General features: G+C 37.5%; 3 protein-coding genes across 9 annotated transcripts in view; all 3 read right to left on the bottom strand.

The window, feature by feature from the left end:
• stxbp1b (syntaxin binding protein 1b) overlaps positions 1 to 1,390 on the bottom strand; it is a 115,642-nt gene extending 114,252 nt beyond the window's left edge. For 3 of the 5 annotated variants that reach the window (XM_088376289.1, XM_088376294.1, XM_088376293.1), the window contains exon 1: positions 159 to 235. In XM_088376289.1, coding sequence (XP_088232415.1) covers positions 159 to 195 — 37 coding nt within the window. In that variant the 5' untranslated portion in view covers positions 196 to 235. Of the gene's footprint in view, positions 1 to 158; positions 375 to 893 lie in introns of those variants that run through there. The other 2 variants (XM_088376292.1, XM_088376291.1) reach the window with 2 other exon arrangements.
• A 3,232-nt stretch (positions 1,391 to 4,622) lies between these two features.
• Positions 4,623 to 11,358, bottom strand: LOC148398445 (uncharacterized). The gene is made up of 3 exons (XM_088375390.1): positions 11,353 to 11,358; positions 5,437 to 5,835; positions 4,623 to 5,336 (listed from the first exon to the last, which is right to left on the bottom strand). Exons 1-3 carry the CDS (start codon positions 11,356 to 11,358, stop codon positions 4,698 to 4,700), a joined length of 1,044 nt encoding a protein of 347 aa, XP_088231516.1. The 3' UTR covers positions 4,623 to 4,697.
• Positions 11,359 to 12,848: 1,490 nt separating this feature from the next.
• The window catches only part of top3b (DNA topoisomerase III beta), a 112,910-nt gene continuing 109,349 nt past the window's right edge, over positions 12,849 to 16,409 (bottom strand). For 2 of the 3 annotated variants that reach the window (XM_088377360.1, XM_088377364.1), the window contains one exon: positions 12,849 to 13,728. In XM_088377360.1, coding sequence (XP_088233486.1) covers positions 13,456 to 13,728 — 273 coding nt within the window. In that variant the 3' untranslated portion in view covers positions 12,849 to 13,455. The remainder of the gene's footprint in view (positions 13,729 to 16,409) is intronic. The other variant, XM_088377362.1, reaches the window with a different exon arrangement.

Here is a 16,409-nt window from a genome sequence, read left to right as displayed (position 1 = left end):
AAATGAAAGATACAACAATTTGAAATGTGAATATAATTTGTGGAAAGTTTTAGTTTTCACTCGTTTGATATTTAACTTATTTGTTGGTTGTACTGCTTGAAGGTGCTTCGTCGGTGTTGATCAAATAACAAAGAATTAACAAGAAAAACACTCCTTACTTTCTCCAACAACGGCTTTCAGTCCAAAAGGTGCCATAGCTGACCGGACGCGCGTCCACTTCTCTGCCGCACTGTGGCTAACGGAAAAAAGCAAACCGAATTACAATCACAGACATACAACACGACATCCCCCCGTCAAGCTCCGAGTCCTACGGCGATGTCGTAATCTAACTGGATGTGGCAACGTGAGCGATCGGTTGAGGATGCCTCGCTTATTTGCTGCTTAAATCAATTGTACCCGGTGGGTAGCACCCACCGGGTACAATTGATTTAAGCTTTCCATTCAAAGCCAGATCTCATAGGATCAAGACTTTACCGTGACGAATGGGCATTATAACATTATTTCGCAGATACACTTTGCTGACTTGGAAAAATTTACATTACATTGCATGTTTCATCATCTCGTTTCACTTTTCCCATAATAGTTTTATTTTAGGGGCGAAGATGGGCTATTAGAATAGTGTAAAATTACAATTTATAGATTATGAAAAACCTAAAATCATTACCAATACAAATTAAGCGATAGCACTTATCAAAAGATGGGTAAAGATGGGTATGCTGCACATACAGGATGCCTGTCAAGACCATGTGTATTTTCTGAGAGGCGTGGGTCCGTCCCGGCGCCCGTCCGGACCGGCCACCGAGTGGGTGGTGATTGGAAAATGACTCGTGACACAGACATCTTTGTTAGAAAAAATATTTTTATTCCTGCTCATGCTGATGTCAACTCGTTACCTCGCGTCTGCGAGCCTCTGTCTCCGCGCGAGTCTCCTCGTGTCTCTCTTTTCTGTTACTGCGACCGTCTCCTTTTGGGTCCGTCTTGAATCCGCAAATTAACCGCTAATGACTCTGTTGGCTCTGTTCCCCTATAGGCGAATGGTCACAACAGCGCGCAATTACCTCGGTAATTAGAAGTCTCCAACCAGTCAAAGTCTGCTATATTGTCAATTTCTTCACATGCCAAAACACACAAAGAGATCGAAATTACGTTCCCACTATCCCACGGTGACAAGACATAGTTCACAATGTACATACAAGTAAACAACACAAGAAAATTAAACAAGAAGGCACAAACAATGAATAAATAAGAGTGATGAATAAATAATAAATAAACAAATAACACAATAAATAAGTACAGGACACTACGCAACCAGGAACCGATAACACTTTCAAGCAATCATAAACTGGATGGGTGCATTTGTCTTTCCTTGCAAGTGTCACGACTCGTCCCCGATCATGTCCATATTGTCATAGTTTTGTCTGTGTGCACGCCCCTCCCCTCCTGTGTGCCCATGATCAGTGTGATCAGTTTTTTTTCCGCTGACAACACCGTTCTTAGTGCTTGTTCTTACGCTCGGATCTCGAGAGAGAGAGAGTGAGTGAGAGAGAGAGAGAGAGAGAGAGAGAGAGAGAGAGAGAGAGAGAGAGAGAGAGAGAGAGACCCTGAACTGGCTAACCCTAAATGCTATTTACCCACTTGAGATTGTGCAGGACGTAACCTTTACCTGCAATTCTCATGTCACCACTAGAAAGCGGCACAGGGCTGCGTTTGTAACCACGCACTGCAGTATCCATCTGACATGATGCCTTATTTCTTCTTTGTCTTGTTGGAAAATTCAAAGGGGTTGTCACGACTCATCCCCAGTTGCTTTATTATGTCTATATGTTACCATGGTTTCTGTTCGCGTCGCCCCTGCACTCCTGTCTTACCTCACAATCAATGTAGGCACAGTCACCTGCCTCTTGTTACCTGTCTTGTATTTAAATCCTGGCTGTCCCTTACTCCCCTGACGGATCATTGATGTCTTCTTGTTTTTTGTCTCCATCTCACGTCTTTCAGTTCTGTTTCTGTTAGCCAGTCTGTCGGTCAGTCCAGTTGTTGGTTTAGTTAGGTCGTTATGTTATTTCTCCTGTCTGTTTCCCTTCATTCTCCATTCCAATTCCCTTTTCCCTCAATAAATCCTGGTCCAAGCTGGATTTGGTCGCCCTGCTCCATTCTGATCCGTGACAGGGGGTGCCCAATCGTACTCTGCGGCATCAAACTAATACCAATTGACTATTCATTTTTTTCTGTTTAAGAACGGTATTCACACTAACACAACAAAGCCATACTCACACCAGGTGGGTTGAATTTGATCCAATTTGTTCTCATTGAGTCTTTGGGTTCAAAAAAAGAGTTACAGCGCTGGGCTCCTCCGGCCGTCATGACTACATTCTACCGTGGCACCACTGAGAGCGTCCTCTCCAGTTGTATCGCTGTTTGGGGTGGTAGCTGCACTGAATACAACATGAAGGCCCTGCAGCGCATAGTGAACACGGTTGGTAAGACGATTGGTGCTTCACTCCCCTCCCTGAAGGACATTTACACCTCCCATCTCACCCGCAAGGCGACCACGATTGTGAGTGATGTTTGTCACCCCGCTCACTCTTTGTTTGATCTTCTGCCCTCTGGGAAGAGGTACAGGAGCCTGCGCTCCCCAACACCAGACTCACCAACAGCTTCATACTACAGGCTGTTAGGATCCTGAAATCTCTTGCCCCTTCTGCGGAGCGTCCTGTACTTTTGCGCTATATTCTGACTGTCTGCTTTATGCACACTTGCTCCATTTTTGCTCCTCTTATTGTGTGAAGGCGATGGCCTTCACACATATGTTATTCTACACCATTCTCTATTATTATTATTGCGTGAAGGCGATGGCCTTCACACATATGTTATTCTACACCATTCTCTAATATTATTGTTGTGTGAAGGCGATGGCCTTCACACATATGTTATTCTACACCATTCTCTATTATTGTGTGAAGGTGATGGCCTTCACACATATGTTATTCTACTCCATTCGCTTTATTATTATTATTATTGTGTGAAGGCGATGGCCTTCACACATATGTTATTCTACACAATTCTCTATTATTGTGTGAAGGCGATGGCCTTCACACGTTATTCTACACCATTCTCTATTATTATTATTACTGTGTGAAGGCGATGGCCTTCACACATATGTTATTCTACACCATTCTCTATTATTGTGTGAAGGCGATGACCTTCACACATATGTTAATCTACTCCATTCACTTTATTATTATTATTATTGTGTGAAGGCGATGGCCTTCACACATATGTTATTCTACACCATTCTCTATTATTGTGTGAAGGCGCTGGCCTTCACACATGTTATTCTACACCATTCTCTATTATTATTATCATTGTGTGAAGGTGATGGCCTTCACACGTTATTCCACACCATTCTCTATTATTGTGTAAAGGCGATGGCCTTCACATATGTATTATTCTACACCATTCTGTATTATTATTATTATTATTGTGTGAAGGCGATGGCCTTCACACATGTTATTCTACACCATTCTCTATTATTATTATTATTGTGTGAAGGCGATGGCCTTCACACATATGTTATTCTACTCCATTCACTTTATTGTGTGAAGGCGATGGCCTTCACACTATTGTTATTGCTGTCCTTTATTATTAGTGTGAAAGTGAAGACCTTCACACTATTGTTATTGCTGTCCTTTATTATTATTATTGTGTGAAGGTGAAGGCCTTCACACATTGTTATTCTACTTTATTAGTGTGAAGGCGAGGCCTTCACACTATTGTTATTCTACTTTATTATTATTATTATTATTAGTGTGAAGGTGAAGACCTTCACACATTGTTATTCTACTTTATTATTATTATTGTGTGAAGGCTTTGCCTTCACACATTGTTATTCTACTTTATTATTAGTGTGAAGGTGAAGACCTTCACACTATTGTTATTGCTGTCCTTTATTATTAGTGTGAAGGTGAAGACCTTCACACTATTGTTATTGCTGTCCTTTATTATTATTATTATTATTATTATTATTAGTGTGAAGGTGAAGACCTTCACACTATTGTTATTGCTGTCCTTTATTAGTGTGAAGGTGAAGACCTTCACACTATTGTCATTGCTTTCCTTTATTAGTGTGAAGGTGAAAACCTTCACACTATTGTTATTGCTGTCCTTTATTAGTGTGAAGGTGAAGACCTTCACACTATTGTTATTGCTGTCCTTTATTATTAGTGTGAAGGTGAAGACCTTCACACTATTGTTATTGCTGTCCTTTATTATTAGTGTGAAGGTGAAGACCTTCACACTATTGTTATTGCTGTCCTTTATTATTGTGTGAAGGCGATGGCATACATATGTTATTCTACACCATTCTCTATTATTATTGTGTGATGGCGATGGCCTTCACACATATGTTATTCTACACCATTCTCTATTATTGTGTGAAGGCGATGGCCTTCACACATATGTTATTCTACACCATTCTCTATTATTATTGTGTGAAGGCGATGGCCTTCACACATATGTTATTCTACACCATTCTCTATTATTATTATTATTGTGTGAAGGCGATGGCCTTCACACATATGTTATTCTACACCATTCTCTATTATTATTATTATTGTGTGAAGGCGATGGCCTTCACACATATGTTATTCTACACCATTCTCTATTATTGTGTGAAGGCGATGGCCTTCACACATATGTTATTCTACACCATTCTCTATTATTATTAGTGTGAAGGTGAAGACCTTCACACTATTGTTATTGCTGTCCTTTATTATTATTATTATTAGTGTGAAGGTGAAGACCTTCACACTATTGTTATTGCTGTCCTTTATTATTAGTGTGAAGGTGAAGACCTTCACACTATTGTTATTGCTGTCCTTTATTATTATTATTATTAGTGTGAAGGTGAAGACCTTCACACTATTGTTATTGCTGTCCTTTATTATTAGTGTGAAGGTGAAGACCTTCACACTATTGTTATTGCTGTCCTTTATTATTAGTGTGAAGGTGAAGACCTTCACACTATTGTTATTGCTGTCCTTTATTAGTGTGAAGGTGAAGACCTTCACACTATTGTTATTGCTGTCCTTTATTATTATTATTAGTGTGAAGGTGAAGACCTTCACACTATTGTTATTGCTGTCCTTTATTATTATTAGTGTGAAGGTGAAGACCTTCACACTATTGTTATTGCTGTCCTTTATTATTATTATTAGTGTGAAGGTGAAGACCTTCACACTATTGTTATTGCTGTCCTTTATTATTATTATTAGTGTGAAGGTGAAGACCTTCACACTATTGTTATTGCTGTCCTTTATTAGTGTGAAGGTGAAGACCTTCACACTATTGTTATTGCTGTCCTTTATTATTATTGTGTGAAGGCGAAGGCCTTCACACATTGTTATTCTACTTTATTATTAGTGTGAAGGTGAAGACCTTCACACTATTGTTATTGCTGTCCTTTATTATTATTAGTGTGAAGGTGAAGACCTTCACACTATTGTTATTGCTGTCCTTTATTATTATTAGTGTGAAGGTGAAGACCTTCACACTATTGTTATTGCTGTCCTTTATTAGTGTGAAGGTGAAGACCTTCACACTATTGTTATTGCTGTCCTTTATTATTATTATTAGTGTGAAGGTGAAGACCTTCACACTATTGTTATTGCTGTCCTTTATTATTATTATTATTATTATTAGTGTGAAGGTGAAGACCTTCACACTATTGTTATTGCTGTCCTTTATTAGTGTGAAGGTGAAGACCTTCACACTATTGTTATTGCTGTCCTTTATTATTATTATTCTACTTATTCCGCTCACTTTTTTGTCCGTTAACTACTTCCACATACTTCAACCGATTCACTCCGTTCCACTTTTCACTTATTCCAAATATTCATGACATGGGTGCTTACATTTTTTTCGTTCAAAAAATTTTCCGTTTTCACAAAATTCACGATTTTGTGGCATTTTTTTCCCCATTCATTCTTAATGGCAGATTCAACATTTCACATTTTTGTTGTTCCAGTTTGAAATTCACTTATTTCAACACATTCGAATCACATTGGGGACATTCCCAAACTTGCCAAATTCAAAAATTTCACGTTTTCACTTTTAAAATTTGCACAAAATTTTGCAAAATTTCACAAAATTTAGTTTTTCACTTCTAATTTCTACATTTTTCCACCGATTCAACTCGTTCCAACTTTCAATTGTTCATCTTTTGCCTACCTATTCCACACCTTCCCACTTACCAAAATTTCCAAATTTTCAATTTTGAAATTCACACCAAATTTTCCAAAAATTTAGTTTTTCCCTTCTAATTTCTACATTTTTCAACCGATTCAACCCATTCCAACTTTATTCACTTTGTTCACCTTATGCTTACCATATTCACCCCCTTCACCCCCACTTCCACAATTCAACCCTTGACCCCCACTTCCAGAGTGGCGGCCATCTTGGATTGACCCTGAAGTGCCCCAATGAAATCGGAATGAACCGGAAGTGCCCCAAATCAAACCGGAATTGACCCCAAATGAACCGGAAGTGACCTCAGGTAAACCGGAAGTGACCCCAAATCAAACCGGAAGTGACCCCAAATCAAACCGGAAGTGACCTTTTTAAACCGGAAGTGACCTTTTTAAACCGGAAGTGACCCCAAATAAACCGGAAGTGACCTCAGCTAGACCGGAAGTGCCTCTTATCAAACCGGAAGTGACCCAAATAGACCGGAAGTGACCCAAATCAAACCGGAAGTGACCATATTTCAACACTAAGTGCCCTAAATACATACATTTGCACTAACTTTTGCAAATTTTGCCCGATTAAACCCGTTTCAACATTTTAACCCCAAAATTGAACTTCCTGAAGCCGTTTTTTTTCCTATTCCAAATTTCAAAAAATTTTGGTGCAATTTTTTTTCTTTTATTTCCCATTCATTCTCTATTAGGATTCAAGATTTGCTCTAACTTCTACATTTTTTAACCGATTCAATTCGTTCCAACTTTCAACTGTTCATCTTTTTCCTTCCTATTCCACAACTTCCCACTTACCAAAAATTCTCTACAATTTTGTTTTTCTACTCTAATTTCTGCATTTTTCAACTTATTCAAGCCATTCCACCTTTCAACTGTTCATCATTTTCCTACCTATTCCACAACTTCCCACTTACCCAAAATTCCAAATTTTCAATTTTGAAATTCACACCCAATTTTCCCAAATTTCCTTTTCCCCTTGTAATTTCTACATTTTTCAACCGATTCAACTCTTTTCAACATCATTCTGCAGCATTCCCCAAGTATTTATTCAACCTCTTCACCTTCACACGCAATTTCTTCAGGAATTGCAAATTCTAGTTAGTGTGAAGGTGAAGACCTTCACACTATTGTTATTGCTGTCCTTTATTATTATTATTATTATTATTATTATTATTATTATTCTACTTATTCCGCTCACTTTTTTGACGCTTAACTACTTCCACATACTTCAACCGATTCACTCCGTTCCACTTTTCACTGATTCCAAATATTCATGACACGGCTGCTTACATTTTTTTCGTTCAAAAAATTTTCCGTTTTCGCAAAATTCACAAAATTCTGGCAAATTCTTCCCCATTCATTCTTAATGGCAGATTCAACATTTCACATTTACGTTGCTCCAGTTTGAAATTCACTTATTTCAACACATTCAAATCACATTGGGGACATTCCCAAACTTGCCAAATTCAAAAATTTCACGTTTTCACTTTTAAAATTTGCACAAAATTTTGCAAAATTTCACAAAATTTAGTTTTTCACTTCTAATTTCTACATTTTTCCACCGATTCAACTCGTTCCAACTTTCAACTGTTCATCTTTTGCCTACCTATTCCACACCTTCCCACTTACCAAAATTTCCAAATTTTCAATTTTGAAATTCACACCAAATTTTCCAAAAATTTAGTTTTTCCCTTCTAATTTCTACATTTTTCAACCGATTCAACCCATTCCAACTTTATTCACTTTGTTCACCTTATGCTTACCATATTCACCCCCTTCACCCCCACTCCCACAATTCAACCCTTGACCCCCACTTCCAGAGTGGCGGCCATCTTGGATTGACCCTGAAGTGCCCCAATGAACCCGGAATGAACTGGAAGTGCCCCAAATAGAACCGGAATTGACCCCAAATGAACCGGAAGTGACCTCAGGTGAACCGGAAGTGACCCCAAATCAAACCGGAAGTGACCCCAAATCAAACCGGAAGTGACCTTTTTAAACCGGAAGTGACCTTTTTAAACCGGAAGTGACCCCAAATAAACCGGAAGTGACCTCAGCTAGACTGGAAGTGCCTCTAATCAAACCGGAAGTGACCCTAATAGACCGGAAGTGACCCAAATCAAACCGGAAAAGACCCCAAATGAACCGGAAGTGACCTCAGGTAAACCGGAAGTGACCCCAAATCAAACTGGAAGTGAGCTTTTTAAACCAGAAGTGACCTATTTAAACCGGAAGTGACCCCAAATAAACCGGAAGTGACCTCAGCTAGACCGGAAGTGCCTCTATTCAAACCGGAAGTGACTCAAATAGACCGGAAGTGACCAGAATCAAACCGGAAGTGACCCCAAATGAACCGGAAGTGACCTCAGGTAAACCGGAAGTGACCCCAAATCAAACCGGAAGTGAGCTTTTTAAACCGGAAGTGACCTATTTAAACCGGAAGTGACCCCTAATAAACCGGAAGTGACCTCAGCTAGACTGGAAGTGCCTCTAATCAAACCGGAAGTGACCCAAATAGACCGGAAGTGACCCAAATCAAACCGGAAGTGACAATATTTCAACATTAAGTGCCCTAAATACATACATTTGCGCTAACTTTTGCAAATTTTGCCCGATTAAACCCGTTTCAACATTTTAACCCCAAAAGTGAACCTCCTGAAGCCGTTTTTTTTCCTTTTGTTCCAAATTTCAAAAAATTTTGCCGCAAATTTTTTTTCTTTTAATTCCTATTCATTCTCTATTAGGATTCAAGATTTGCTCTAACTTCTACATTTTTTAACCGATTCAACTCGTTCCAACTTTCAACTGTTCAATTTTGTTTTTCTACTCTAATTTCTACATTTTTCAACTTATTCAAGCCATTCCACCTTTCAACTGTTGATCATTTTCCTACCTATTCCACAACTTCCCACTTACCCAAAATTCCAAATGTTCAATTTTGAAATTCACACCCAATTTTCCCAAATTTCCTTTTTCCCTTGTAATTTCTACATTTTTCAACCGATTCAACTCTTTTCAACATCATTCTGCAGCATTCCCCAAGTATTTATTCAACCTCTTCACCTTCACACGCAATTTCTTCAGGAATTGCAAATTCTAGTTATTATTAGTGTGAAGGTGAAGACCTTTACACTATTGTTATTGCTGTCCTTTATTATTATTATTATTATTATTATTCTACTTATTCCGCTCACTTTTTTGTCCGTTAACTACTTCCACATACTTCAACCGATTCACTCCGTTCCACTTTTCACTTATTCCAAATATTCATGACATGGGTGCTTACATTTTTTTCGTTCAAAAAATTTTCCGTTTTCACAAAATTCACGATTTTGTGGCATTTTTTTCCCCATTCATTCTTAATGGCAGATTCAACATTTCACATTTTTGTTGTTCCAGTTTGAAATTCACTTATTTCAACACATTCAAATCACATTGGGGACATTCCCAAACTTGCCAAATTCAAAAATTTCACGTTTTCACTTTTAAAATTTGTACAAAATTTTGCAAAATTTCACAAAATTTAGTTTTTCACTTCTAGTTTCTACATTTTTCCACCGATTCAACTCGTTCCAACTTTCAACTGTTCATCTTTTGCCTACCTATTCCACACCTTCCCACTTACCAAAATTTCCAAATTTTCAATTTTGAAATTCACACCAAATTTTCCCAAAATTTAGTTTTTCCCTTCTAATTTCTACATTTTTCAACCGATTCAACCCATTCCAACTTTATTCACTTAGTTCACCTTATGCTTACCATATTCACCCCCTTCACCCCCACTTCCACAATTCAACCCTTGACCCCCACTTCCAGAGTGGCGGCCATCTTGGATTGACCCTGAAGTGCCCCAATGAACCCGGAATGAACTGGAAGTGCCCCAAATCAAACCGGAATTGACCCCAAATGAACCGGAAGTGACCTCAGGTAAACCGGAAGTGACCCCAAATCAAACCGGAAGTGACCCCAAATCAAACCGGAAGTGAGCTTTTTAAACCGGAAGTGACCTTTTTAAACCGGAAGTGACCCCAAATAAACCGGAAGTGACCTCAGCTAGACCGGAAGTGCCTCTTATCAAACCGGAAGTGACCCAAATAGACCGGAAGTGACCCAAATCAAACCGGAAGTGACCTCAGGTAAACCGGAAGTGACCCCAAATCAAACCGGAAGTGACCCCAAATCAAACCGGAAGTGACCTTTTTAAACCGGAAGTGACCTTTTTAAACCGGAAGTGACCCCAAATAAACCGGAAGTGACCTCAGCTAGACCGGAAGTGCCTCTTATCAAAGCGGAGGTGACCCAAATAGACCGGAAGTGACCCAAATCAAACCGGAAGTGACCCCAAATGAACCGGAAGTGACCACAAGTAAACCGGAAGTGACCCCAAATCAAACCGGAAGTGACCTTTTTAAACCGGAAGTGACCCCAAATAAACCGATAGTGACCTTAGCTAGACCGGAAATTCCTCTAATCAAATCGGAAGTGACCCAAATAGACCGGAAGTGACCTTATTTCAACATTAACTGCCCTAAATAGTTACATTAGGCGCTAACTTTTGCATTTATTGACCGATTGAACCCGTTTCAACATTTTAACCCCAAAAGTGAACCTCCTGAAGCCGTTTTTTTTCGCTTTGTTACAAATTTCAAAAAATTTTGGCGCGATTGCTTTTTCTTTTAAATCCCACTCATTCTCTATGGGGATTCAAGATTTGCTCTAACTTTTACATTTTTTAACCGTTTCAACCCGTTCCAACTTTCAACTGTTCATCTTTTGCCTACCTATTCCACAACCTCCCACTTACCAAAAATTCTAAACTTTCAAATTTGAAATTCAACCAAATTCTCCAAAATTTAGTATCACACTTCTATTTTCCACATTTCTCAAGAAATTCAACTCATTTCAACATCATTCGGCATCATTCCCCAAGAAGTGATTCAAAGTCTTCGCCTTCACACGCAATTTCTCCAGAAATTGCATTTTCTAGTTATTCTATTTTATTCTCCACACTTTTTTGTCCCGCTTCTTCTTCCACATAATTCATCCGATTCACTCCATTCCACTTTTGACGTATTCCAAATATTCACGAGATGAGCACTTCCATTTTTCTTGTTACGAAAATCTTCCGATTTTGCAAAATTCGCGAATTTACGACAAATTTTTCCCCATTCATTCTTAATGGCAGATTGGACATTTCACATTTACGTCATTCCACTTTTAAATTCACATCACTCAGCATTCAAACCACATTAGGAATGATTCTCGACATTCCCAAAATTGCCAAATTCAAAAATTTCACGTTTTCACGTTTAAAAATTCGACAAAATTTCACGAAATTTTGTTTTTCACCTCTAATTTCTACATTATTCAACCGATTCAACCAATTCCAACTTTCAACTGTTCATCTTTTGCCTGCCTATTCCACAACTTCTCACCTACAAAAAAATTCCAAATGCTCAAATTTGAAATTCAACCAAATTCTCCAAAATTTCGTTTTTCTACTTTAACTTTTACATTTTACAACAGATTTAACCCATTCCAACTTTCAACTGTTCATCTTTTTTCTACCTATTGCACAACTTCCAATTTACAAAAAATTCCAAATTTTCAAATTTGAAATTCAACGAAATTTACCAAAATTTTGTTTTTCTACTTTAATTTCGACATTTTTCAACCAATTCAACTCATTCCAACTTTCAACTGTTCATCTTTTGCCTACCTATTCCACAACTTCCCACTTACCAAAAATTCCAAATTTGAAATTCAACCAAAATTTTTCAAAATTTCGTTTTTCTACTCTAATTTCTACATTTTTAAAGCGATTCACCTCATTCCAACTTTCAACTGTTCATCGTTTGCCTACCTATTCCACAACTTCCCACTTACTAAAATTCCAAATTTGAAATTCAACCAAATTCTCCAAAATTTCGTATTACACTTCTATTTTCCACAATTCTCAAGAAATTCAACTCATTTCAACATCATTCGGCATCATTCCCCAAGAAGTTATTCAAAGTCTTCGCCTTCACACGCAATTTCTCCAGAAATTGTATTTTCTAGTTTATTATGTTATTTGTTTATTTATTTTTTATTCATCACTCTTATTTATTCATTGTTTGTGCCTTCTTGTTTTTATTTTTTGTGTTGTTTACTTTTATGTACGTATATTGTGTACTATGTCTTGTCACCGTGGGATAGTGGGAACGTAATTTCGATTTTTTTGTGTCTTGGCATGTGAAGAAATTGACAAAGCAGACTTTGACTTTTCAAACTTTTGTAATAGTTCCGGCAAACTATTATGTTTTGTTACTAATGTTTTTGCTTTTCTTATTCTTATTCTAATATGAGCATATTGATTTTCTAGCTAACAAGGACCTTGGAACCTAATTTCTACAGTCTGTATTCTTCATTTCAAGTAATCTTTTATATGGCATCCCTGAGTGTTCAGACCGAGACATCTCATTGAGATAAAACAATGCATTTTAAGAAGAAAATTGCCCTGTTAAAGAAGAGTTGCTTTTTAAATAAGGATCTAAGCGAAGGGAAACCAGTTCAACATACACTTTTTGTCAGAAACTGGGCAGAATGACCAAGTGAGTCAAATCTTTTTATTGACAAAAAAGGAATTGGAAGACTGGTACATTGGCAGGTGCAACAGAGAAGCAGTGCTAACAGAGGATGGTGACAGGTGCTTGGACGTGGATGGTTGCTTGCGGGAAAAGGACAGGTGGTCGGTGGTTCGCGATGGCCTTCAGTAGGCGACAGAATTCCTTTCAGAACATGAATGCTCCATGGCAATGAAGGGAAAATGCTGTACTGAGATACATAGGAGACCTAAAAAATAAGGTATTCCATCGATCCATCTTCTGAACTGCTCATCTGTAATGTTTGTCTGAATTAATATTCAGATTAATTTCTTTTCTGCCAAATAACATAATTAGCATCAGCCTAAAAACTCTTATCAATTTGCAGCAAATAATTACAGTAAACATTTATATGAAAAAAAACCACCTATAGGACCTGAATATAAAACAATAAATTGAAAAACAGTTACGCCAGTTGTTACTGGGCCACTTTTATGTCTCCACACACCAGCTAGGAAACATCAACTTGAAGTATTACGAAGATAATATACCCGCAGTATGTGAAATTATGTTGAGTACAAAAATAAAATGAAATGATGACACGCTAGAGTAATACACTATACAAAGTACGCTGCCAATTCAGCCATTTTGTCTTTTGGCTTTTTTGGGGCGCCACGACGTCCCCTGCCTCGCCCTCGTCTTGTACCTCCACTCCGGTGCATGGGGTGCCTCATGGTTGCGTGTTTAAGCTCCACAAGATCCTGGAAGAGTGAATCGCAGAAAACACAGCCGGTGTGTTGGGTATCACCAGCAGACAGTGGGCTGCGGGCTTTATTGAAGTCTACTGTGACCAGGGAAGCATCACAGGCATTGCAATTCTCTTGAGCAACCTGCGGAAATAAGAAATGCAGGCTTTATTAAGTGTTATAGAATAGCTCACTCACCAATGGGTATATTCTCCCATTTGCGCCCAAGTAATTTTTCTTAAACGCCTGCCTTGCGCACTTTCAAGGTGAAGCAACTCTTGCATTCAGACCTCTGACAGACATGCGTATCTTGGAAATTTGCGCACAACCACCGAAGAGCTGTGATGTGGGGAAGTCAGCGGGTAGTCCTAATTTCCGGATGGTGGAGTTTTTGAGACGTGGACTCTCTTGCGGGGTTTTAAAAGGAAATGATTAGGTAGGTCAATAGGCAGGTTATTGATGCCGGGGGGCAAATTCAGTTGAATTAAATACATAAATCAACAGACAATATAAACATCAGACACAACAAAAACAATAAAAGACCCTGTCAGCCATAGACATCTATTAGACTTCTGGTCTTGTATAGACCTAATTTAGACGTCCAAAATTGGATTCGGTATAGGCCTAAAATAGATGTCTAAATTAAAAACATCAAATATGATCATATTTCAAAATTTTAAAGTCTTAACCAGCTGTAAGTTTTATAAATAATGTACAGATGTTGCTTGGATTTGTGTTTAACAAGCATATTGATCTATACATGTGAATTGGTTATTTCTGTAAACTGATATAGACATGTATTTTAGGTTATTTTATAGACCTAAAATAGACGTCTAAATTACGTCTATATATAGACCTAAAATAGACATCTAAATTAGGTCTATATATAGACCTAAAATAGATGACAAATTTAAATCCATTAAATATTAAACCATAAACCAGCTGTAGGTTGTATAAATAATGAACAGAGGTTGCATTGCTTTGTTCTAAACAACCATTAATCCGGGTGAAGTGTGGTTATTTCTGAAACCTGTTCGATGTCTATATTAGGTCTATATGTAGACCTCATTTAGATGTCTATATTAGGTCTACACATAGACTTAATTTAGATGTCTATTTTAGGTCTATAATGACCTAAAATAGACGTCTATTTTAGGTCTACACATAGACCTAAAATAGACAACAAAAATAAATATTCAAATATTAAATATTAAACCCAAAACCATTCTGTAAGTTGTATACATAATGTACAGAAGTCGTGTTGCTTTGTTTTAAACAACCATTGATCCATGTGAAGTGTGGTTATTTCTGTGACGTGATTTTAGGTCTATGGAATAACCTAAAATAGATGACAAAATTAAATCCATCAAATATGATCATATTAAACCCCCAAAAAATATGATTTAAACAACCATTGATCCGTGTAAAGCGTCATTGGGGCTATGGAATAACCTAAAATATATGACAAAATTAAATCCATCAAATATAAAATATTAAACCCAAAACTATTCTGTAAGTTGTATAAATAATGTACAGAAGTTGTGATGCTTTGTTTTAAAAAAACATTTATTCGTGTGAAGTGTGTTTATTTCTGTAACCTGATATTAGGGCTATGGAATAACCTAAAATAGATGACAAAATTAAAATATAAAACTCTGAACCAGCTATAAGTTGTATAAATAATGTACAGAATTTTAAACTATTATCAATTTGAACCATGCGTCTACTTGTAGATTGTCTGACTATGTGGGGGATTGAATTAAATACATTAGATAGTGTATGCCCAAAAAATAGCTCAAGTGGAGCAAAATAAAATAAGTAAAATAAAATAACGACTAGGGGGGGAGGGATTCGCAGGGTACCAAAAAGTTACAAAACCATTCACTCAAAGTCAAAGTCAAAGTCAGCTTTATTGTCAATTTCTCCACATGCCAAAGACACACAAAGAAACCGAAATTACGTTCCCCCCTATCCCACGGTGGCAAGACATGGCTCACAACAGACAAACAGTAAACAAGTATAACAAAAGCGTGCTGAATAAATAATGAATAAATAACACAACAATAAATAAATAAATAATTAATTAAGAGGAGCGTAAAAACGCGTACAGCAGACACTCTGGATGAGCTTTGAGATGATGGCATGGCAAAGATGTAATTTCCCTTTTTTACCCATGTAGTGATTTGTGACTCCAGATTTAGCTCAAGGAGTGGCACGTGAAAAAGTAGGTGTTTATCTTCTGATGTCATTAAAATGTGCACCTAACTTTGTTTTGCGCTCAACAGGCCTTGGAACTCTAAGGCAAAATCACTTCAAAAGTTAAAATTGTGTTGTGTCATGTTATTAACAGCAGTTAATGGGTGAATTGTCAAATCAGACATCTTCTTTTTCCCTTTCCCTTTCCCTTTTTCAGACTCCAAGCCTTGAGATAAGAGGAGCATCTGTATTAAAAACTGACCGGACTTCACAAGGTACAGATTGATTTTTGATTTATTCTTGATTGTAAAATTTATCGCAACTGCCTTGCGTTATCTTTGGAAATTGATCTGTTATTGGTAGTTTGAATATACTTATGTATGCTTAGCTACTGTCACGCATATGCAAAAAGTGTATGTTGTAATTGCAATCTTCAATATGGAACTTGCATTTATGACATGTCATTGCCTTGACTTTCACACTCCGGAAAACATGGGAGATGCCAAAGTGCAAAATAAAACTCAGGTTTACCCTGTACATTTTCATCATTTGGATAACAACTTGTAGAACAAGCAATTTTATCAGTACTATTTTAAAATAACGTGATTGGATATGTACAACAGCCGAAT

This window comes from Syngnathus floridae, chromosome 5 (assembly GCF_059516105.1).
Source record: "Syngnathus floridae isolate MCC-2025c chromosome 5, RoL_Sflo_1.0, whole genome shotgun sequence".
Lineage (NCBI taxonomy): Eukaryota > Metazoa > Chordata > Actinopteri > Syngnathiformes > Syngnathidae > Syngnathus > Syngnathus floridae.
This window is presented reverse-complemented; position numbering and strand designations above follow the sequence as displayed.

Coding starts and splice junctions, on each gene's coding strand:
- LOC148398445 (XM_088375390.1), bottom strand. Junction 5,337..5,436: donor GCAATAACAATAGTGTGAAG/GTCTTCACCTTC, acceptor AATAGTGTGAAG/GTCTTCACCTTCACACTAAT.